The sequence below is a fragment of the Anomaloglossus baeobatrachus genome, chromosome 5 (genome assembly GCF_048569485.1).
Source record: "Anomaloglossus baeobatrachus isolate aAnoBae1 chromosome 5, aAnoBae1.hap1, whole genome shotgun sequence".
Lineage (NCBI taxonomy): Eukaryota > Metazoa > Chordata > Amphibia > Anura > Aromobatidae > Anomaloglossus > Anomaloglossus baeobatrachus.
The window spans coordinates 500,816,594-500,836,852 of record NC_134357.1 but is presented as its reverse complement, the minus strand read 5'-3'; the positions used below and the strand labels follow the sequence as shown (position 1 = coordinate 500,836,852).

Here is a 20,259-nt window from a genome sequence, read left to right as displayed (position 1 = left end):
GTAGTAATCACTAAATACAGTAAAGTAACTGAAGTTTATGAAGTTTATTCTTTTATTGTCTTGCAAAATTTTAGTATATGTTGTTTTTGTTTTGTTTTTTTAATTTGATGTTGTTTTCTAATTGGATTTTTAACTTGAAGGTTTAGCGCTTAAATTAAAAAAGTCAAATTTTTTTTGCACTATTTTATAAGGAGGTTTAACCTCTGGAGCTATAGCATACTTCTAGGCTGCTGAAGAGGAAAAACTTCTGCGTTCACAGCCCTGTCTAATACAGGATATTGTGCTAACTGGATGTCTCTAGATATACTTTGTCTATGTCAGGGATTGGAACTTAGCACCCCTGAGGTGGAAGACAGAAACATTACTAGTGAGACAAAGGCTGCACTGTCATGTACGAGAGGAATTTTTTCAACCTAAAATCTTAATAACATTCTTATTTATAGGCAGAATATACTGGTACCTAAGACCGCAAAGATGATAGAACATTAATAAAGATGTAATGTTTTGGGGGGGGTTATAAACAAAATCCATGGATCTGCTGTTTTTTCTCTAGTTTGCAAAAGTAAAGATTTTGCAGACCATTAGCTATTTAGGTGATCTGCATAAAAATTAGGGAGTGGCAACCATTGCTTGCAGAGGACATAGCTGTAAATTATTTTTTTAGACCACCCCCTCCATTCTACCTTATTTGTATATTTATGATGGAAGCCTAATATTTCCGTTGATTTTCATAACACATGAATTAGTATTAAAGGGGTCCCACAAATAGAGTACATTGTAATCAGTAGATCTTGGAGTAAAAATATGTTTCACAATTGGACGTGTATAAAAAAAATTATTTTGCGGAACACGGAGATACTTTTATAAAAAGGCCCCTACTAGGTACTATGTAATAGCTGTGTCTGGCCATAAAGGAAAATGGTCTGAACATACAATAGTTTCTGGCCAGTGGAGGAAACAGAGTATGCAGACAGGACAGCATGGGATAGGAGATGCTGCTTTCTGTGAGATAAATTTCCCTACCTGATTTATCTCACAGAAAGAATCAGCCATCTTGTCTTGTCTGTATAGTCTTTGTTGTGTCCTCCTTCCCTCGCCTGAAGCTGTGTTATGATCAGTTCCTGTACATGTCCCTGCATAGTCAGAAACAGCCATTACACAGTACATAGCAGGGGCACATTTATAAGATTATTTCAGCAAAGGAAAACATTTTTTGCACATCCAATTGTGGAAAATATGGTTATTCCAAGATCTATTGATTAAAATGTATATAGTTTGTAGGAAAACCCCTTTAAGTACTGTTTCTCTTTTTTTGTATTTGCTAATATAATAGAACAAAAAATAAGGTTACGGGTTTATTTGTACATAACTAAACTGCTCCTCCCATATTCCTGGTTATGTGATGGACTACATGTTCCTGTCAGAGAAGGTTAAATAGGGACACCACCTAATATAAAGGGGACTGCAAGTTAGTGCGAAGTCTCCACTGCATATGTGCTCTGACGGTAAACTATTGTGACCTAGCCATTGAAACATGAATGTCTGGAAAAGAATTCAACAAAAGTGAAAAATTGAAAGTCCACAGTTTGTGCTCTATCACCATGGTCTAGTAGTCCCTGCTTTGTGGTCTAATGTGTTAGTGGAAAATTGAATTGGATTATAGTTCGAATGGAAATGTTAACAAATATATAATATGTCAAGACATTGTTATTGAAAAATAATAAAATTGGTTTTATTTTGGCAGATGATTGTACAAGAAGCTCAGATGAACATCAGTTACTTTCTGATTTTACTGCAGATGATCATAGTATCACACCAGATGCATATGAAGAACATGGCATTATACCAGATACACCTCAAGCCCTTCTCGGAAAAAATCTGTCATCTAATCCTTTTCAAAAGATTCTTTCTTCTGCTTCATCAATGACCAGTATACAAAACAAAAGTCATAGAAGAGCTGTAGATCATAAAATACCAAAGGGGAAGAAAACATTTTTATGTTCAGAATGTGGGAAATTTTTTAAAAAGAAATCAGCTTTAGTTGAACATCAGAGAATTCACACAGGGGAGAAGCCATTTTCATGTTCAGAGTGTGGAAAATGTTTTAATCGGAAAACAAATCTTGTCACACATCAGAAAATTCACACAGGTGTGAAGCCATTTTCATGTTCAGAATGTGGGAAACAATATGCCAAGAAATCTAAACTTGTTATACATCAGAGAATTCACACTGGGGATAAGCCATATTCATGTTTAGAATGTGGAAAATATTTTAATTGGAAAACAAATCTTGTTAAACACCAGAAAATTCACACAGGTGAGAGGCTGTTTTCATGTTCAGAATGTGGGAAAAGTTTTAATTGGAAAACAAATCTTGTTACACATCAAAGAAGTCACACAGGGGATAAGCCGTTTCCATGTTCAGAATGTGGGAAAAGTTTTACAGAGAAATCACATCTTGCTAGACATCAGCGAAGTCATACTGGTGAGAAGCCATTTTCATGTTCAGAATGTGGAAAAAGTTTTAATCAGAAAACATATCTTGTTATACACAAAAGAACTCACATAGGTGATAAACCATTTTCATGTTCAGAATGTGGGAAATGCTTTACAGAGAAATCATATCTTGTTACACATCAGAGAAGTCACACAGGTGAGAAATTATTTTCATGTACAGAATGTGGGAAAAGTTTTAATCGGAAAACAAATCTTGTAATACATCACAGAATTCACACAGGGGAAAAGCCGTATTCATGTTCTGAATGTGGCAAATTCTTTAAACAGAAATCGGGCTTAGTCGCACATGAGAGAATACATACAGGGGAAAGGCCATATTCATGTTCTAAATGTGGCAAATTTTTTACACAGAAATCAGTTTTAGTTGTACATCAGAGAACTCACACAGGAGAGAAACCATATTCATGTTCAGATTGTGGCAAATGTTTTAATGAGAAATCAGATCTTTATAGACATATGAGAACTCACACTGGGGAGAAGCCGTTTTCATGTTCAAATTGTGGGAAATGTTTTAATCGGAAAACAAATCTTGCTAAACATGAGAAAACTCACACAGGGAAGTAGAGCCGTTTTCTTTCTAATTATCTTATTGACAACATGTAGAAAGGAAAAATTAAAGGTGTTATCTGATCTTAAAAGAAAGGTCTACATTCATTCAATGATAACTGAGCCATATCCACACTCACAATTCACCTATATGCCAAGTGTGGTTGGTCGGTCATGTGACTCAATGTATATGATTTGAAAACTTCCAGTCTCGGGACAACTGTACTAATACGCTTCTCACAATTCTCTTTTATTGAGAAAACCAAGGTAAGACTAGTCTGCACATTTCCACAAAAACACAAATCAAAGTCATGTGGTCACGTGACTACCAAATCACACAGGGAATACAGGGCATTGTGACAGCGTGAGCATCGCACACTATCCCGATTCTGCAGTTACATAAGTTGACTACAGATTTTTCTTCTGAGATCAAAAAACTCATTTAAGTTATAGTCAAATTTTTGTCTACACAAGTAAGGGAAAATTATTTAGAGCACTAAATAATTAATGGAAAATGTATACAATTACCAATGACCACTTAAAATTGAAAAGCAATTAGTATCAAAATAAAACCTGCAGCTGTATATATTAAGTTACTTGTATATAACATATATAGACTTGTATATAAAATATTTAACGCCTTCGGTCAGCTTCTATTGCTGCACCTCAGATGGTTCACAGGTCTCTCCCAATTAACTGGAGTGGAGCAAGGAAAAGTAATTCAGGAAAGGCGACAGCATTGTGGAGAAAAACTTGTCTGGCAAAGGTGTAGCCAGGGTCTGATTTATGCTGCCTGTAATTTGGGCAGCATGAATTAACAGATTCCATTTAGGAATCAAATACTTTTATTGGCTTCTGTCTTGATCATGTACAGTAGTGTCTCCTGGCAGCGTATATTCCAAAGGAGACCAGCACTTGTCTTCTCCATAAAAAAACATATAATTTATTGATCCATGTTAAAATTCAAGTAGGAAAAAAAGGTGAATATGCACAGTGGTACAGAGCAAGGCACAGAGGGAAGTGCTTCAAAATCAACATATGGGTAAGTTCACACAGTGCGTTTTTCGCGGCGTTTTTGCGCAGTTTTCGGGTGCATTTTTGCTCAGAAAACTGCATGACTTTGCTTCCCCAGCAAAGTCTATGAGTTTTCATTTTTGCTGTCTGCACACAGCGTTTTTTTTAAGCTGCGTTTTTGTGGTGCCACAAAAACGCAGCATGTCAATTATTCCCGCGTTTTTCACTGCGCTTTTCATCCATTGAGTGCAATGGGATGTTGAAAGACGCAATGAGAAACGCAAATAGCTGCGTTTTGGTGCGTTTTAGTGCGTTTCTAAGACCAAAAATGCAGCTATAAACGCAGGAGGTGGGTAGTAAAGTGACATGTACAGGAATAGGATTCCTTCTGTCAGTAAACACAGAAGCGTGAATCCTCCCGGTACCGTCACCGCCGCTTCCACCTCCCATCCTGTACATGTATGCTGCCGTGCGGCGCCATGTACGGGCAGGAGGTGGAAGCGGCTGCGAAATCAAAAGTGAACAGTAAAAAAAAAAAAGTTATACTCACCTGTCTGCAGACTCCCGGTGCCATGCCCGCTCCCATCTCCTCACGGTATCGCCGCTCCGGGTGTGTGCAGTCTCCCCGGGTACGTATGCCTGCAGGATGCAGGACCTGGCGATGGATCACCTGATGCAGTCATCTGACGCATCAGCTGATCGTAAGTCTCGGGCTGACGCTGGCGCCCGGCCGGCTTCATCTATCAGCAGATGCGTCAGGAGACTTCATCCCTGATTACCGGCAGCTGCTGCAGCGATCGGACGGGATCAGACTCCGCTGCAGGAGCTGCCGGTAATCAGCAGATAAGTGAGTATTTTTTTTTTCTTCTTTTGCACTGATGCATCTGCTGATTGTATAAATGGCGTTTATACAATCAGCTGATGTGTAATGTGATTCAGGCACTTGATCCTGACACATCATGTGATCGCTTTGCCTTCCAGCAAACCGATCAGATGATATTGAATCCGGATTGGACGGCGCGGGACGCTGACCCAGGATTACTGCGGAGGGGGGTTCTTTATTTCAATAAAGATGGAGTCACTAATTGTGTTGTGTTTTATTTCTAATACAAATATTTTTCTGTGTGTTGTGGTTTTTTTATCTTTACTAGAAATTCATGGTGGCCATGTCTAATATTGGCGTGACACCATGAATTTCGGGCTTAGGGCTAGCTGATAATACACAGCTAGCCCTAACCCCATTATTACCCAGTGAGCCACCCGGCATCAGGGCAGCTGGAAGAGTTGGATACAGCGCCAGAAGATGGCGCTTTTATGAAAGGGGTGACTGCAATTCGCAGCGGGGGTGCCCAGAAAGCATAGGCACCCTGCAATGTGGATTCCAATCCCCAGCTGCCTAGTTGTACCCGGCTGGACACAAAAGTTAGGCGAAGCTCACGTCATTTTTTTTTTTTTAATTATTTCATGAAATTCATGAAATAATTAAAAAAAAGGGCTTCTCTATATTTTTGTTTCCCAGCCAGGTACAAATAGGCAGCTGGGGGTTGGGGGCAGCCCGTACCTGCCTGCTGTACCCGGCTAGCATACAAAAATATGGCGAAGCCCACGTCATTTTTTTTTGTTTGGGGGGGCAAAGAAATCCTGCATACAGTCCTGGAAGGAGGATGCTGAGCCTTGTAGTTCGACAGCTGCTGTCTGCTCTCCTGCATACACTATTGGATGGAGGATGCTGAGCCTTGTAGTTCGACAGCTGCTGTCTGCTCTCCTGCATACACTATTGGATGGAGCATGCTGAGCCTTGTAGTTCTGCAGCTGTCTGCTCTCCTGCATACACTAGTGGAGAAAGAAGAACATATTGAAGGAAATGACATCAGACCTTTTTTTTTTGTTCACTGATAAAAAACACATAAAGACGCAGTGAGCAAAAACGCAGCAAAAAACGCACCAAATCGCGGCAAAACGCACGCGTTTTTTTGACGCGGGTGCGTTTTTGTGCGTTTTTTGCCGCAAAAAACGCACAAAAACGCAGCGTCAAAAAAAACACAGTGTGAACCTAGCCTATGTCTGAACTCTTATGTCCTTAATCACTGGTTGAATGTTAATTCTACTCCCATATAGATCCTAGGGTGAAATAATGTGCTGTTGTGTTTGCATAAAGATGAAAATAATGTTACACAGATTACAAACATGTAGATTTACATACTAATAGCACTATACAAACACATGCATTCACAAACTTTTACATACAGATAGCAGTGTACAATAGTTAATAATGCAAAAATCAGATCAGACCATTTGTTTAACCTTGTAGGATGTGTATTTAGGATGTTTAGTGTTTAACTTAAGAAACCAGTATGTTTCTCTGTTCATAACAGCTCCTCTATAATTTCCACTCAAACTGGTTTTGTTAACTCTTTCAATAGGACAAAAGGAAAGTGAGTTAAATCGGCAGCGGGTGTTTACAGGGAACCTGTCAGGTCCCTTTTGCCCTCCAACCCAGCAGCATTCACATGTGTATGGCAAATTCCCTGCCTAACCAGGCCAGTATAATGTTATTTACTAAAATCAATGTTGAAAAAAAGCATTTGTAAATTGTGCTGTTCTTATGATAATTAGGCTTGTGACAAGTCGTGGGGGCGTTGTTTTCCCAGACTTGTCGGCCCTCTTTCCATGTTATCACGCCCCTGTGGGCACGATAACGTGACTTCTACAAACCAGCGCCACCACCAGCTCCTGGAAATCTCGTGCATGCACGTGGCTCATTTAGGCAACGTCAGTGTGGCTCAGAAGCCTGGTTTACGCGTCCCGACATCAGAGAGGCGCACTGTGTACGATCGGAAGAACAGTTTCTGCAATTCTGATGGTGCACAGAACGCCTCTCTGAAATCGGGGCGCATACACCGGGTTTCTGAGGTTAACTGACACTGAGCCACTTGCATGTCCAGGATTTCCAGAAACTGCGATGACGCTAGCTTGTGGGAAATCATGTTATCATGCCCACAGGGGCGTCATAACATGGAAAGAGGGCCGCCTAGTCTGGGGAAACCATGCCCCTTCGACTAGTCAAAGGCCTAACTAGCATAGGAACAGCGTACTTTATAAATGCTTTTTATAAACAATGATTTTAGTAAATAACATTAAACAGAGCTTGTCAGACAGGGAATTTTGGCATACACATGTGAATGCTGCTGGAGGGCATAAGGGAACTGACAGGTTCCTTTTAAAAAGTGTCTCCAGACGCTTGATGTCAGATCAAGTGGAAGACAGCAATGTCAGACAACCCCTTTTAAACTTGTTACCAATCATTATTAAACTTCTACTTATAAAACGTAAAACGTTTTGGGATCTACCGTATTTTTCGGACTATAAGACGCACCGGACTATAAGACGCACCCTGGTTTTAGAGGAGGAAAATGGGAAAATAAAACTTTAAGCAAAAAATGTGGTCATGACACACTGTTATGGGGCGAGGATCTGCTGCTGACACTGTTATGGGGGTAATGTCCCCAAATTCTCTACTAAGGTACCCCATCCTGGTAATGATCCTCCTGCCTTGTATATGATCCTGCTATAAACCCCCATCCAGCCTGTTCACATACCCCCCCCCCTCCAGCCTGTTCACATACCCCCCCATCCAGCCTGTTCACATACCCCCCCCCCCATCCAGCCTGTTCACATACCCCCCCCCATCCAGCCTGTTCACATACCCCCCCCCCCCATCCAGCCTGTTCACATACCCCCCCCCCCCATCCAGCCTGTTCACATACCCCCCCCCCCCATCCAGCCTGTTCACATACCCCCCCCCCATCCAGCCTGTTCACATACCCCCCCCATCCAGCCTGTTCACATACCCCCCCCCATCCAGCCTGTTCACATACACCCCCCCCCATCCAGCCTGTTCACATACCCCCCCCCCCCCCATCCAGCCTGTTCACATACCCCCGCCCCATCCAGCCTGTTCACATACCCCCCCCCCATCCAGCCTGTTCACATACCCCCCCCCATCCAGCCTGTTCACATACCCCCCCCCATCCAGCCTGTTCACATACCCCCCCACATCCAGCCTGTTCACATACCCCCCCCCATCCAGCCTGTTCACATACCCCCCCCCCCCCCATCCAGCCTGTTCACATACCCCCCCCCCCCATCCAGCCTGTTCACATACCCCCCCCATCCCTCCTGCTCATATACTCCCATCCTGCTATATGCCCCCATCGTGCTCATATACCATCCTGGTATATGGCCTGTATCCTATAGCACAGAGAAAAAAATAAACGTTTATACTCACCTTTTCCTCACTCCCTGCAGCACCGATCACATCTTCCTCTCTGGCACGCTGATCTGTGTGTGTGGAGCCGTTCCCCCTGCTGCATCGCGATGTCTTCCTGTCTGTGCCGATCAGCTGACCGGCTCAGCACAGTATCAGCTGACCGGCTCAGCACAGATCAGCTGACCGGCACAGACAGGAAGACATCGCGTGCAGCAGGGGGGCGGCTCCACACACGGGGACGGGTGAGTGTACTGATTCACTGCACCCCGCGCTGGTAATGACGCGCGGGGAGCAGTGAATACAGCCGCACATGATCACTCCAGGCTGTAATTGCCAGGGGTGATCTATGCGGCCGGCTCTTTGCTATGCGCGGTCCCCGCTCGGTCCTCCCGCCCACCTGTCCAGTGCCAGGGCTTCAGCGCTGAGAGATGGCCCGGGAGGATATGGGCGTGCATATGTAATGAGCGGGCCCACGTGGTCACGGCAGGCGCTGCTGCTACTTGCTCGTGCCCCCGATGACCCGCAGCACCCTCATTCCCAGCCGCAGCCCTATAGTCAGACCATAAGACGCACCCCCAAACTTTCCCCCCAACATTTGGGGGGAAAAAAGTGCGTCTTATGGTCCGAAAAATACGGTATATTTTTTTGTGTGTTCTAAAATCGGAAGCGTTTCAGAGAATAAAATAGCAGACTGCTATTTGGGCAGCATAAGTCTCCTTGACAGGTTACTTACCTTTTAACATCTCATAACCCAAGTAAGACCATGAATGGCCACAACATAGAATAATGATCAACCCCTTGGTGGCATCTGAACGACCTACCCCGGAAATAAGCCCTAGTAGGATTTTAGGAGCTTTTCTGAATATGCTTAAAATATAAGCCCTACCCCAAAAATAAGACCTAGTTGTGGTTAAAAAAGGAAGTGTCTAAGCAGCTAAAAAAGTTAAAGAATACAGAAGGACTTCGTCAAAGAAAGCAGACAGCCCCAAAAGAAAGCAGACACCACCCTGAAAAAAATTGGACTCACCAGACCCCAAACAAGTCCAGTTACCAAGTGCCGATAGTGGATGGGCTCTCACTTAGAGATCTGATTCATTATCAGGTCCTTCGCTGTTCCAACTTCATTGCACTGCAGCTCATACAAACAGATCAAGTATCAGTATCACTCCATGTAAATGATACTACCTCCAATCACCAGGGGGAGCCAACTGCTGTAGAACTCAGGGAGACCTGACAGTGATTTGCATGTGAGAGACCATTCACTTGCCAACTCTTAATTGTTTGCAATCTGGCAAGTGCGATTCTTTTAGGGGATGTCTTTCTTTTGGTGTTAAGCTTAAAAGTACATAGAGAATAATTAAGCAGGTAATTTAAACCTTTGTAAATATGGTATGTACCCACCACTATAGAACTGGTTCTGCAGCATGAAAATAGCAGATCAGATAAGAAAATGTGCATCTGAACCAGTAAAAGGATTAACACAAAACGTTGCTGTTCCAGAATGTGATGACATGATTATATTATAATAAATGTTGATTTTTTTTTTCCCTCAAGAATAAATGTGAAATGTTGTTCATGGGAAAATATAAGACATCTTCTGAAAGCAAGCCCTAGAGCATCTTTCAGAGCAAAAACAAATATGTCTTATTTTTGGGGAAACATGGTACTACTTAGCAGCAATGCCATAAATATAAGAGGCAGGTGCCACCAATGTACTATCTGGGGATGGCACCGGCTTAGATCATTTGCAGCTTTTGTCAGATATAGATTACCTGTAAGCTGTATCCTTGACTTTGGCATACAAACACTGATGCAACAATACTGACATGTCCGAGAGGAAAAAAGTATGGAAACGTAAAACCATGGAAAATAATCAACTACTAGATAGCAGAAAATCTCATGTATGCTCAACCAAGTGAGCACCTGCTATCTAATATGTATCAATATAGGGTGTTAACATCAATAGTTCAAAGAGGAGCATTCATTCTAAATATAGGCCTTCTGTTGGGTAAAATTGAGGAGGAAAGAATGCATCTGGGTTTGCTGAGACAGGATTGCCAAAACCTGAAGGAACAAGTCTGTCGTGCTGAGGATTATATATCGGACCTAGAACATTGTGCTGTTTTACTGCCTAGGAATGTCCAGTTCCCTGAGTCTAAAGTGGACTTGTGGCATTAGAAGCATAACGACCTGTAGAATAGACTTAGAAGAAATAACATTCGACTTATTTGACTGAGAGAGTGGAAGACTTTAACCCCAGCATGTTCATTGAAAAGTGGAATCTCTTTCCAGATGCCATCTTCTCTCAAGCCCATGCAATTGAAATGGGCCATAGACCTAGAAGATAACCACCTAGATCACTCCTGGTTAGATTCCTCAATTGGAAAAATATTGATCTTATCCTTTAGGCGGTCAGGAAAGCTCAAACCTTTCAATATGACAACACCATAATCAGTGGCGTACCTAGAGTCTGATGGGCCCCAGTGCAAAATTTGGATTTGCACACCCTTCACCCTACATGTTGGTCAGATATATGGGCTCATGTAGTGTTCTTAATCTTATGAGGACATATGAGGTGCTCCCTCCCCCATTATGTAGTAATGTCCACAATCCTAATATTTATGTTCCTCATCCTGTCCATTATATGTCACACATTTTCATAGATTTTTTTATTTATTATTACTTTTGTCAAATTCAAGTTATTTCTGTGAACAATGTGGGTTTTTCTTTTATTAAACGAGGGGTACCGACAATTTTGACCACGTGTATATGTTCACTATCCTAGTGTATATGTTCCCCATCCCGCTATATATATGTCTCCCTCCCTGTAAGTTCCCCATGCTGGTATATATGTCTCAAATCCTGAGCCCATCTTGATATACAGTGCCTATTTGGCTCCCTTGAATTTTTCAACCTTTTCCCACATTTTAGGCTTTAAACATAAAGATAAAAAATTTAATGTTATGGTGAAGAATCAACAAGTGGGACATAATTGTGAAGTTGAACGAAATGTATTGCTTTTTTTAAACTTTTTTAAAAAATAAATAACTGAAGATTGGGGCGTGCAATATTATTCACCCCCTTTATGATAATACTTTGTAGTGCCACCTTTTGCTGCGATTACAGCTGCAAGTCGCTTGGGGTATGTCTCTATCAGTTTTGCACATCGAGAGACTGAAATTTTTGCCCATTCTTCCTTTGCAAACAGCTCGAGCTGAGTGAGGTTTGATGGAGAGCGTTTGTAAACAGCAGTATTCAGCTCTTTCAACAGATTCTCGATTAGATTCAGGTCTGGACTTTGACTTGGCCATTCTAACACCTGGAATGTATATATCTTCTTTCCTGTTAAATATGATACCCGTCTTGGTTTATATGTTGCCGATCCTGGACGACCCTCCCTGGTATATATACAGTATGTTCCTCATTCTGATGTATATGTTCCCTATCTTGGTTTATATGTCTCAAATCCTGAGCCCATCCTAGTAAATATGTTTCTCATCCTGGTTTAAAAAACCCCTCATCCTGGTACATATTGTATATGTGGGCCATCCTGGTGGTTATGTCTTCTATCATGGTATAAATGCCCCCATCCTGATATATATATTGCCCATCCTGTGCCCCTTCCTGGTATATATATCCCCCATCCTGGTATATATGTGAACCATCCTGATAAACATGTTCCCCATCCTGGGCCCATCCTAGTATATACGTTGCCTATTCTGATATATATATATATATATATATATATATATATATATATATATATATATATATACGGTATTTCCCATCCTGGTATGTACAGTACTCACTAAAAGTTAGAGATATTTTGCTTTCGGGTAAAATTTAAGGATAAGCCTAAAATACACTTTGACTTTTTCAGTGAACTTAATGTGACCTTCTCTAAACCTTTGAATGCACATGTTCAACTGATCAATTTTTCAGCACTTTTTGCACAACTTGCTGTTTTCTAACAAGGAGCTTAATGGCAAAATTCAGAACAGGTGTTTGATTCATTAATTACCCAATAAATGTCAGGATTCAATTAGAATTGTATTTAAACAGTACTCATCATGCTGTTCACATTTTGATATCATGAGACCAAGATGACACCTAACGATTGATCAACAGTACCTCGTCATTGTGAGGCTTCATGCAGGATTTTCTTACATGAAAGTGACCACTGAGCTTAGAGTGTCACAGAGTGTATTCAGCAGATTGCAACAGAGATACAGAGAGACTGAAAGAGTCAGAAAACCATCGTGTTACACGGAGTTTTACACAAAACTCGTCGACTGTTATGGCAACAGACGCTGTTCACATTACAGATTGACAATCCGCCATCTGGTTTCTCTGGTGTTTCTTATCTACACAGGCAGACTTGGGCATCAACCAGCTGTATATTCCTTCATAGACAGGTTAGCAAAAGTTATCCTATGTGTTAAGATTCTGAGATGACATGTACGGAAGCCTATCACATCTGCTCCTCTCATACTTAGGATGGAAGAGATCTTCCACCCATGCTGACTATAGTTTCTGCTATGTTAGTCTGTGTGCTGTGATGTCCCAAATTTGCTGTAGAGTGTGACCAGTGCTTCGTGTGGTTGTGGAGTTTACCCATAGTTTTGTTGTTTCCTCCCTGCTCTTGTTTTTCTCTTTATCTCTTCCTTATCTCTTATTTGTCTTATACCTCTGTGTGTGCATGCTGTGTGACAGAGTTTTGGTTTTCCCTGTTCCCTGTAGGTGGCAATTGTGGTCTCATTCCTGAGTGGGGATCCCCAAGCATGGGCTTTTCCTCGCCAACTGAGTCACATATATTTTTATCAGTGGATGGGTTTTTCTGTGCACTCAGTCTCATCTACTAAGATCCTGCTAAAATATCTTTAGCTAAGTCTAAAATCTGTTCACTGCTTCAGGGGAATTGGCTGGTAGAGATATACTGCGCGGCATTTCGGTGCTGGTCCATAGATACTCTGAGGAAAGACCCTATGCTTAAACGTTTTTTTTCAGGGTATATCTGAGAGGATTAAAGAGGCGTTGGTTTTGTATGAAACTTTTCTGTCTCTTGAGTGTGCCATGTCTCTTGTAATTCGGATTGATTGCTGTTTCTGACAGAGGTCTCATGATACCAAGTCTCTTTAGGAAGGGGTAACTGTACCGACCTTTCCTCAGGAGGCCTCACCCGAGCCTTTGCAGCTTCATGGGATATCCCATGAGAGGAAAAGCTTCACAACTGCTAAAAGGGGAGGAGCTTGTTTTTGCTGTGGTGACATGGGACACTTTGTTAATAGCTGTCTCTGCGCCCAAGAGTAATCAAGCAGTCAGAAAACTTTTAGACCGGTTGTGGGATTCCAACCTGAGTCTATGTATTTCCTCTACCATGGCAGCTCAGTGTATTATACCTGCTAGGATAAAGGTTGGGGGCCAAGATGTCCCTATAAAGGGTTTTCTGGATAGTGTAGTGATCCTGGGGCAAACATAATCGATGAACAGTTTGTTCGGTCATTTCGGTTAGTGGTGAAAGAGTTATCTAGTCCATTACGGATTTTTGCCATTAACTCGCCACCTCTCTCTCAAGGGGTTTTAAGTGTGTACAGGGTCTGGATATCCGCACGGATACTGTCACGGGTGTGTCACCAGTGACAGACAGTCATGTGTTTTCGGGTCATAGAAGGTCATTGCAATTGGCAGCACAGAATGCTCACTGACCTTCCATTGTTCCTGTTGTCAGTATTCATGTGTGTAAGTAGCTTCCCTGCTGGATTCATCTCTCCCTTGTCCGGAATAGATAGCGGATGCCATATCACGTTTGGAGAGCCCCTAGTGTGCCTAAACAGTGGAGCTCCTCCAAAAGTGACCCCATTTCGGAAACTAGACCCCTCAATGAACTTTTCTAGATGTTAGGTGAGCACCTTGAGCCTCCAAGTGCTTCATAGAATTTAACGACAAAACATTTGCTTTAACCCCAAATTTTTCAAATTCACTAGGGTAAAACCCCTGAGGTGCCTCTGAGGCTTCAGATGCCACAGGGTACTGCACCTCCATTAGGGTGTAGTACTTATCCCGGGTCCAAGGAAGGTCGGTACCGGTTCCACACACAGCTACATACAGTTACAGTGGGTTGTACTCCCCAATGGGGACCAGGCCAGGGTCGTGTCACAGTAGGGAGTCACTACTGCGGTTGGGTTTATAGGATGCCACCGCACGAGGGACTCTCCAATCCACTGGAACCGGGTCTCAGGGTCAGGGAGAAGTAACCACCAGAGGGAGTGAGGAGCAGACAGTGGGAGAGCAGGTTGACCTAGTGAGAGTAGTGAACTGGCTGGTTACAGCGGCTGGGGTAACAGCTTGGAACACACAACACAACTACAACAAGAAGAGAACAGCTACAGACACAGAGCAGAGCGGATGTACCACAAGGCAGCTTTGTGGGCAGGGCCGGATTATAGGCGGGGCTCCAGCCCAGGGGCCCCCATCATAAGAGCTTCTGAGGGGGCCCCCACCACCATCAGTATGGGCGCCATTTTATTAACGCCGCAGTGTGGTTCAGGAACGCACTGTACCTTTAAATTTCAATCCCGGCCGTCACTGTGCTGCAGACACGCCCACTGCACGCTGTGTGGGCTGCGTCTGCTGGGATGACGTCACCGCGCGCCTGCTGCTGCTACTTCTTCCTGCCGAAGAGGATCTTGTGGGAGGACCGGAGCAGAGGCTTAGTGGATCACGGTAAGTATGACGTCATCCATCATGGTGCCGGGCGGGAGGCTGCAGTGAGGAGGGAGCAGGACGCTGCTGATAACACCAGACGGGATTCCATAGTGTCAGCGGCAGCTCTGCCCGGGATTAGTGTGAGTTATTGCAGGAGTCTGAACTGCTGCAGATCAGGTCGGGCTGTCAGTGCCGGGTCATCGACCTCATCCCTCCCCTGCAATAACTTACACTGATCTCCAGCACAAACATCACTACACAGATCCTGCACTAATCACATCTGAGCCTGCAGCACAGATTACACTATATGGCCCATATTACATATGGAATATGTGACGTCCTGTAGGTCCAGGTGTGATCAGTGCAGTACATTGTATATCTGTGTACATGATATACCACATCCAGTGTACAGAGTAGTGTGATATGCTGTGTACACACATGAGATGGTATATAATAATGTGTATATTCTATAACATCTGGTGTCTGTATCACAGTAAACCCGGTCAAAGGCCGGGGGGCCCACTCGCGGTAGCAGGAGTGGCGTACCGCTAGTCAGGGGGGCCCCGTGCCCGCGCTGCCTCCCCCCGCCGAGGATCGCGCTTTCAATTGTATCGGCATCGCAGCTGCCGATACAATTGAGAGCAATGATGAGATGGAGCGGCGCTCTCTCTCTCATGATTCTCCTCGCTGTGTCTGTCGGCGTTCTGACAGCTCTGCAGCAGAGCGTGGTGACGTGATCACTGCGCGCCTGCTGAGAGGTCAGAGCGAGCGACGGCAATGGATGCGCCGAGGAGACCGGAGGAGCGGAGGAACGAGGAGAAGTATGTACAATCACTGTGGCCAGACGACCATGGTTGTGCATTAAATGATATGGCGGCTGTATACTACATGAGGGTGCCTAATGCTATATGGTTCTGCACTGTGCTATATAGGGGGTGTATACTACATGAAGGTGCCTAATGCTAGCTGGTTCTGCACTGTGCTATATACGGGCTGTACACTATATGAGGATGCCTAATGCTACCTGGGTCTGCATTTTGCTATATACGGGCTGTATACTACGTGAGGATGCCTAATGCTGTCTGGCTCTGCACTGTACTATATAGGGGCTGTATACTACGTGAGGATGCCTAATGCTATCTGGCTTTGTACTGTGCTATATAGGGGCTGTGTACTATGTGAAGGTGCTTAATATTATTTGGTCTGCTCTGTGCTATATAGGGGCTGTGTACTATGTGAGGATGCCTAATGCTATCTGGCTCTGCACTGTGCTAGATAGGGGCTGTATACTACGTGAGGATGCCTAATGCTATCTGACTTTGCACTGTGCTATATACTGGCCGTATACTACATGAAGATGCCTAATGCTATCTGGCTCTGCAGTGTGCTATATAGGGGCTGTGTACTACGTGAGGATGCCTAATGCTATATGGGTGTGCATTGTACTATATGGGGGGCTGCTTAATGCCATATGGGGGCTGCTTAATGCCATATGGGGGCTGCATAGTGCCATATGGGGGCTGCATAGTGCCATATGGGGGCTGCATAATGCCATATGGGGGCTGCATAATGCCATATGGGGGCTGCATAATGCCATATGGGGGCTGCATAGTGCCATATGGGGGCTGCATAGTGCTACATGGGGGCTGCATAATACTATATGGAGGACTATGGGAGCTTCATAACACTATATGGAGGAATATGGGGGCTGCATAATACTATACCCCCAGAGTTGTATGTCCTCTCCACCCCAGAGCTGTATACCCCCAGAGCTGCCTGTCACCCCCCCACCTCAGATCTCCTTGTCCCCCCCAACTCAGAGCCACTGCCACCCTCTAGAGCTGTATGCCCCCCATTGCTATGTACCCCTTTCTTCAGTAATATGTATGCCCCCAGTAATGTGTATGTCCCCAGCCTCTCTTGTGATGTGTATATACAGCAGTGTTACTGCAGGGCCGTATTTGCCACTAGGCACCCGTGGTCCCGTGCCTAGGGTGGCACGTTGCGGCGGGGCGGCACTTTCTGGCAGCAAAAAAAAAAAAAAAAAATATATAAATTTTTTTTTTTTTTTTTTTACATCCCCACCCCCCGCCCCTCCCTCCGTTGCACTTCGCTGTGTTCTCGGGGGGGAGGGGGGGGGTGAGAGGGAGAGGAAATGCGCACTTCTGCCTCTTTAAATACACGGAGGGCGCCAGGCATAGTGAGCTGATTAACCCCGGAAGTTCCATCGTCTGCACTTCCGGGTCAGAGGCGCGCGGGCGCGCCAATCAGCTCACTGCCCCGTGCTGCAGCGTCCAATTCTGAATCTGCAGACATCACACGCCGCGGAGGAGGACGCGACTGGAGCTGGAGCCAGCCGGCAGAGGATAATAGCAGAGCAGGGCAGCAGGCACCGGAGCAGGTATGCGTAAGGCAGAGCCTAGAATGTATGGGCACCTTACAGGTTAGTTGATGATCGTTGCGATGCCTCTTTTTGGCTGGGGGGGAGGCTGGGAAAAGAGAGAGGCTGGGAAAAGAGAGAGGCTGGGGGGAGGCTGGGAAGAGAGAGGCTGAGGCTGGGGGGGAGGCTGGGAAGAGAGAGAGGCTGGGGGAGGCTGGGAAAAGAGAGAGGCTGGGGGGGAGGCTGGGAAAAGAGAGAGGCTGGGGGGAGGCTGGGAAAAGAGAGAGGCTGGGGGGAGGCTGGGAAAAGAGAGAGGCTGGGGGGAGGCTGGGAAAAGAGAGAGGCTGGGGGGAGGCTGGGAAAAGAGAGAGGCTGGGGGGAGGCTGGGAAAAGAGAGAGGCTGGGGGGAGGCTGGGAAAAGAGAGAGGCTGGGGGGAGGCTGGGAAAAGAGAGAGGCTGGGGGGAGGCTGGGAAAAGAGAGAGGCTGGGGGGAGGCTGGGGGGAGGCTGGGAAAAGAGAGAGGCTGGGGGGAGGCTGGGAAAAGAGAGAGGCTGGGAAAAGAGAGAGGCTGGGAAAAGAGAGAGGCTGGGAAAAGAGAGAGGCTGGGGGAGGCTGGGAAAAGAGAGAGGCTGGGGGGGAGGCTGGGAAAAGAGAGAGGCTGGGGGGGAGGCTGGGAAAAGAGAGAGGCTGGGGGGGAGGCTGGGAAAAGAGAGAGGCTGGGGGGGGAGGCTGGGAAAAGAGAGAGGCTGGGGGGGAGGCTGGGAAAAGAGAGAGGCTGGGGGGAGGCTGGGAAAAGAGAGAGGCTGGGGGGGAGGCTGGGAAAAGAGAGAGGCTGGGGGGGAGGCTGGGAAAAGAGAGAGGCTTGGGGGGAGGCTGGGAAAAGAGAGAGGCTGGGGGGGAGGCTGGGAAAAGAGAGAGGCTGGGGGGGAGGCTGGGAAAAGAGAGGCTGGGGGGGAGGCTGGGAAAAGAGAGAGGCTGGGGGGGAGGCTGGGAAAAGAGAGAGGCTGGGGGGGAGGCTGGGAAAAGAGAGAGGCTGGGGGGGAGGCTGGGAAAAGAGAGAGGCTGGGGGGAGGCTGGGAAAAGAGAGAGGCTGAGGCTGGGGGGAGAGAGAGGCTGAGGCTGGGGGGAGAGAGAGGCTGAGGCTGGGGGGCAGGCTGGGGGGAGAGAGGCTGAGGCTGGGGGGGAGGCTGGGGGGAGAGAGAGGCTGAGGCTGGGGGGGAGGCTGGGGGGAGAGAGAGGCTGAGGCTGGGGGGGGAGGCTGGGGGGAGAGAGAGGCTGAGGCTGGGGGGGAGGCTGGGGGGAGAGAGAGGCTGAGGCTGGGGGGGAGGCTGGGGGGAGAGAGAGGCTGATGCTGAAGGCGGGGGAGAGAGGCTGCTGCTGGGGGAATGGGAGAGAGGGGCTAATGCTAGAGACAGAGGACAAGGGTTGAGGGATAGTGCAATGACAAAATCGATGGGGGGAGTGTAAGGACTCAGAATGAGAGGGGGCAGCATTGGGAGCTCATTATGGAGAAGGGGCAGCATGTGTGGGCTCAGTATGGAGTGGAGCAATGTAGGGGAGTCAATATCAAGAGTGGGGTAGTGTGTGTGTGTGTGTGTGTGGGGGGTCTCAGCATAAGCGTTAGTGTGGTGGTCTTAGTATGATGAATGGGGCAGCATGGAGGTGTCATTATGGAAAAGAGTAAGGCAGCATTAGGAGCTCATGGAGAGGGGCAGCATGCATGGGACACTGTGAGGAGGGGGCAGCATGCATGGGACATTGTGAGGAGGGGGCAGCATGCATGGGACATTGTGAGGAGGGGGCAGCATGCATGGGACATTGTGAGGATGGAGCAGCATGCATGGGACACTGTGAGGATGGAGCAGCATGCATGGGACACTGTGAGGAGGGGGCAGCATGCATGGGACACTGTGAGGAGGGGCAGCATGCATGGGACACTGTGAGGAGGGGGCAGCATGCATGGGACACTGTGAGGAGGGGGCAGCATGCATGGGACACTGTGAGGATGGAGCAGCATGCATGGGACACTGTGAGGAGGGGGCAGCATGCATGGGACACTGTGAGGAGGGGGCAGCATGCATGGGACCCTGTGAGGAGGGGGCAGCATGCATGGGACCCTGTGAGTAGGGAGCAGCATGCATGGGACCCTGTGAGGAGGGAGCAGCATGCATGGGACCCTGTGAGGAGGGAGCAGCATGCATGGGACCCTGTGAGGAGGGAGCAGCATGCATGGGACCCTGTGAGGAGGGAGCAGCATGCATGGGACCCTGTGAGGAGGGAGCAGCATGCATGGGACCCTGTGAGGAGGGAGCAGCATGCATGGGACCCTGTGAGGAGGGGGCAGCATGCATGGGACCCTGTGAGGAGGGGTCAGCATGCATGGGACCCTGTGAGGAGGGGGCAGCATGCATGGGAGACTGTGAGGATGGAGCAGCATGCATGGGACACTGTGAGGATGGAGCAGCATGCATGGGACACTGTGAGGAGGGAGCAGCATGCATGGGACACTGTGAGGAGGGATCAGCATGCATGGGACATTGTGAGGAGGGAGCAGCATGCATGGGACACTGTGAGGAAGGAGCAGCATGCATGGGACACTGTGAGGAGGGAGCACCATGCATGGGACACTGTGAGGAGGGAGCAGCATGCATGGGACACTGTGAGGAGGGAGCAGCATGCATGGGACCCTGTGAGGATGGAGCAGCATGCATGGGACCCTGTGAGGAGGGAGCAGCATGCATGGGACCCTGTGAGGAGGGAGCAGCATGCATGGGACACTGTGAGGATGGAGCAGCATGCATGGGACACTGTGAGCATGGAGCAGCAT

At 46.5% G+C, this 20,259-nt stretch overlaps 1 protein-coding gene across 1 annotated transcript in view; it reads left to right on the top strand.

The window, feature by feature from the left end:
* The window catches only part of LOC142312829 (uncharacterized), a 177,211-nt gene extending 173,095 nt beyond the window's left edge, over nucleotides 1–4,116 (top strand). The window contains 1 exon segment of the mRNA XM_075351815.1: nucleotides 1,745–4,116. Within this exon segment, the coding sequence (XP_075207930.1) occupies nucleotides 1,745–3,120 (1,376 nt within the window). The 3' untranslated portion in view covers nucleotides 3,121–4,116.
* The last annotated feature ends 16,143 nt before the right edge of the window (nucleotides 4,117–20,259 follow it).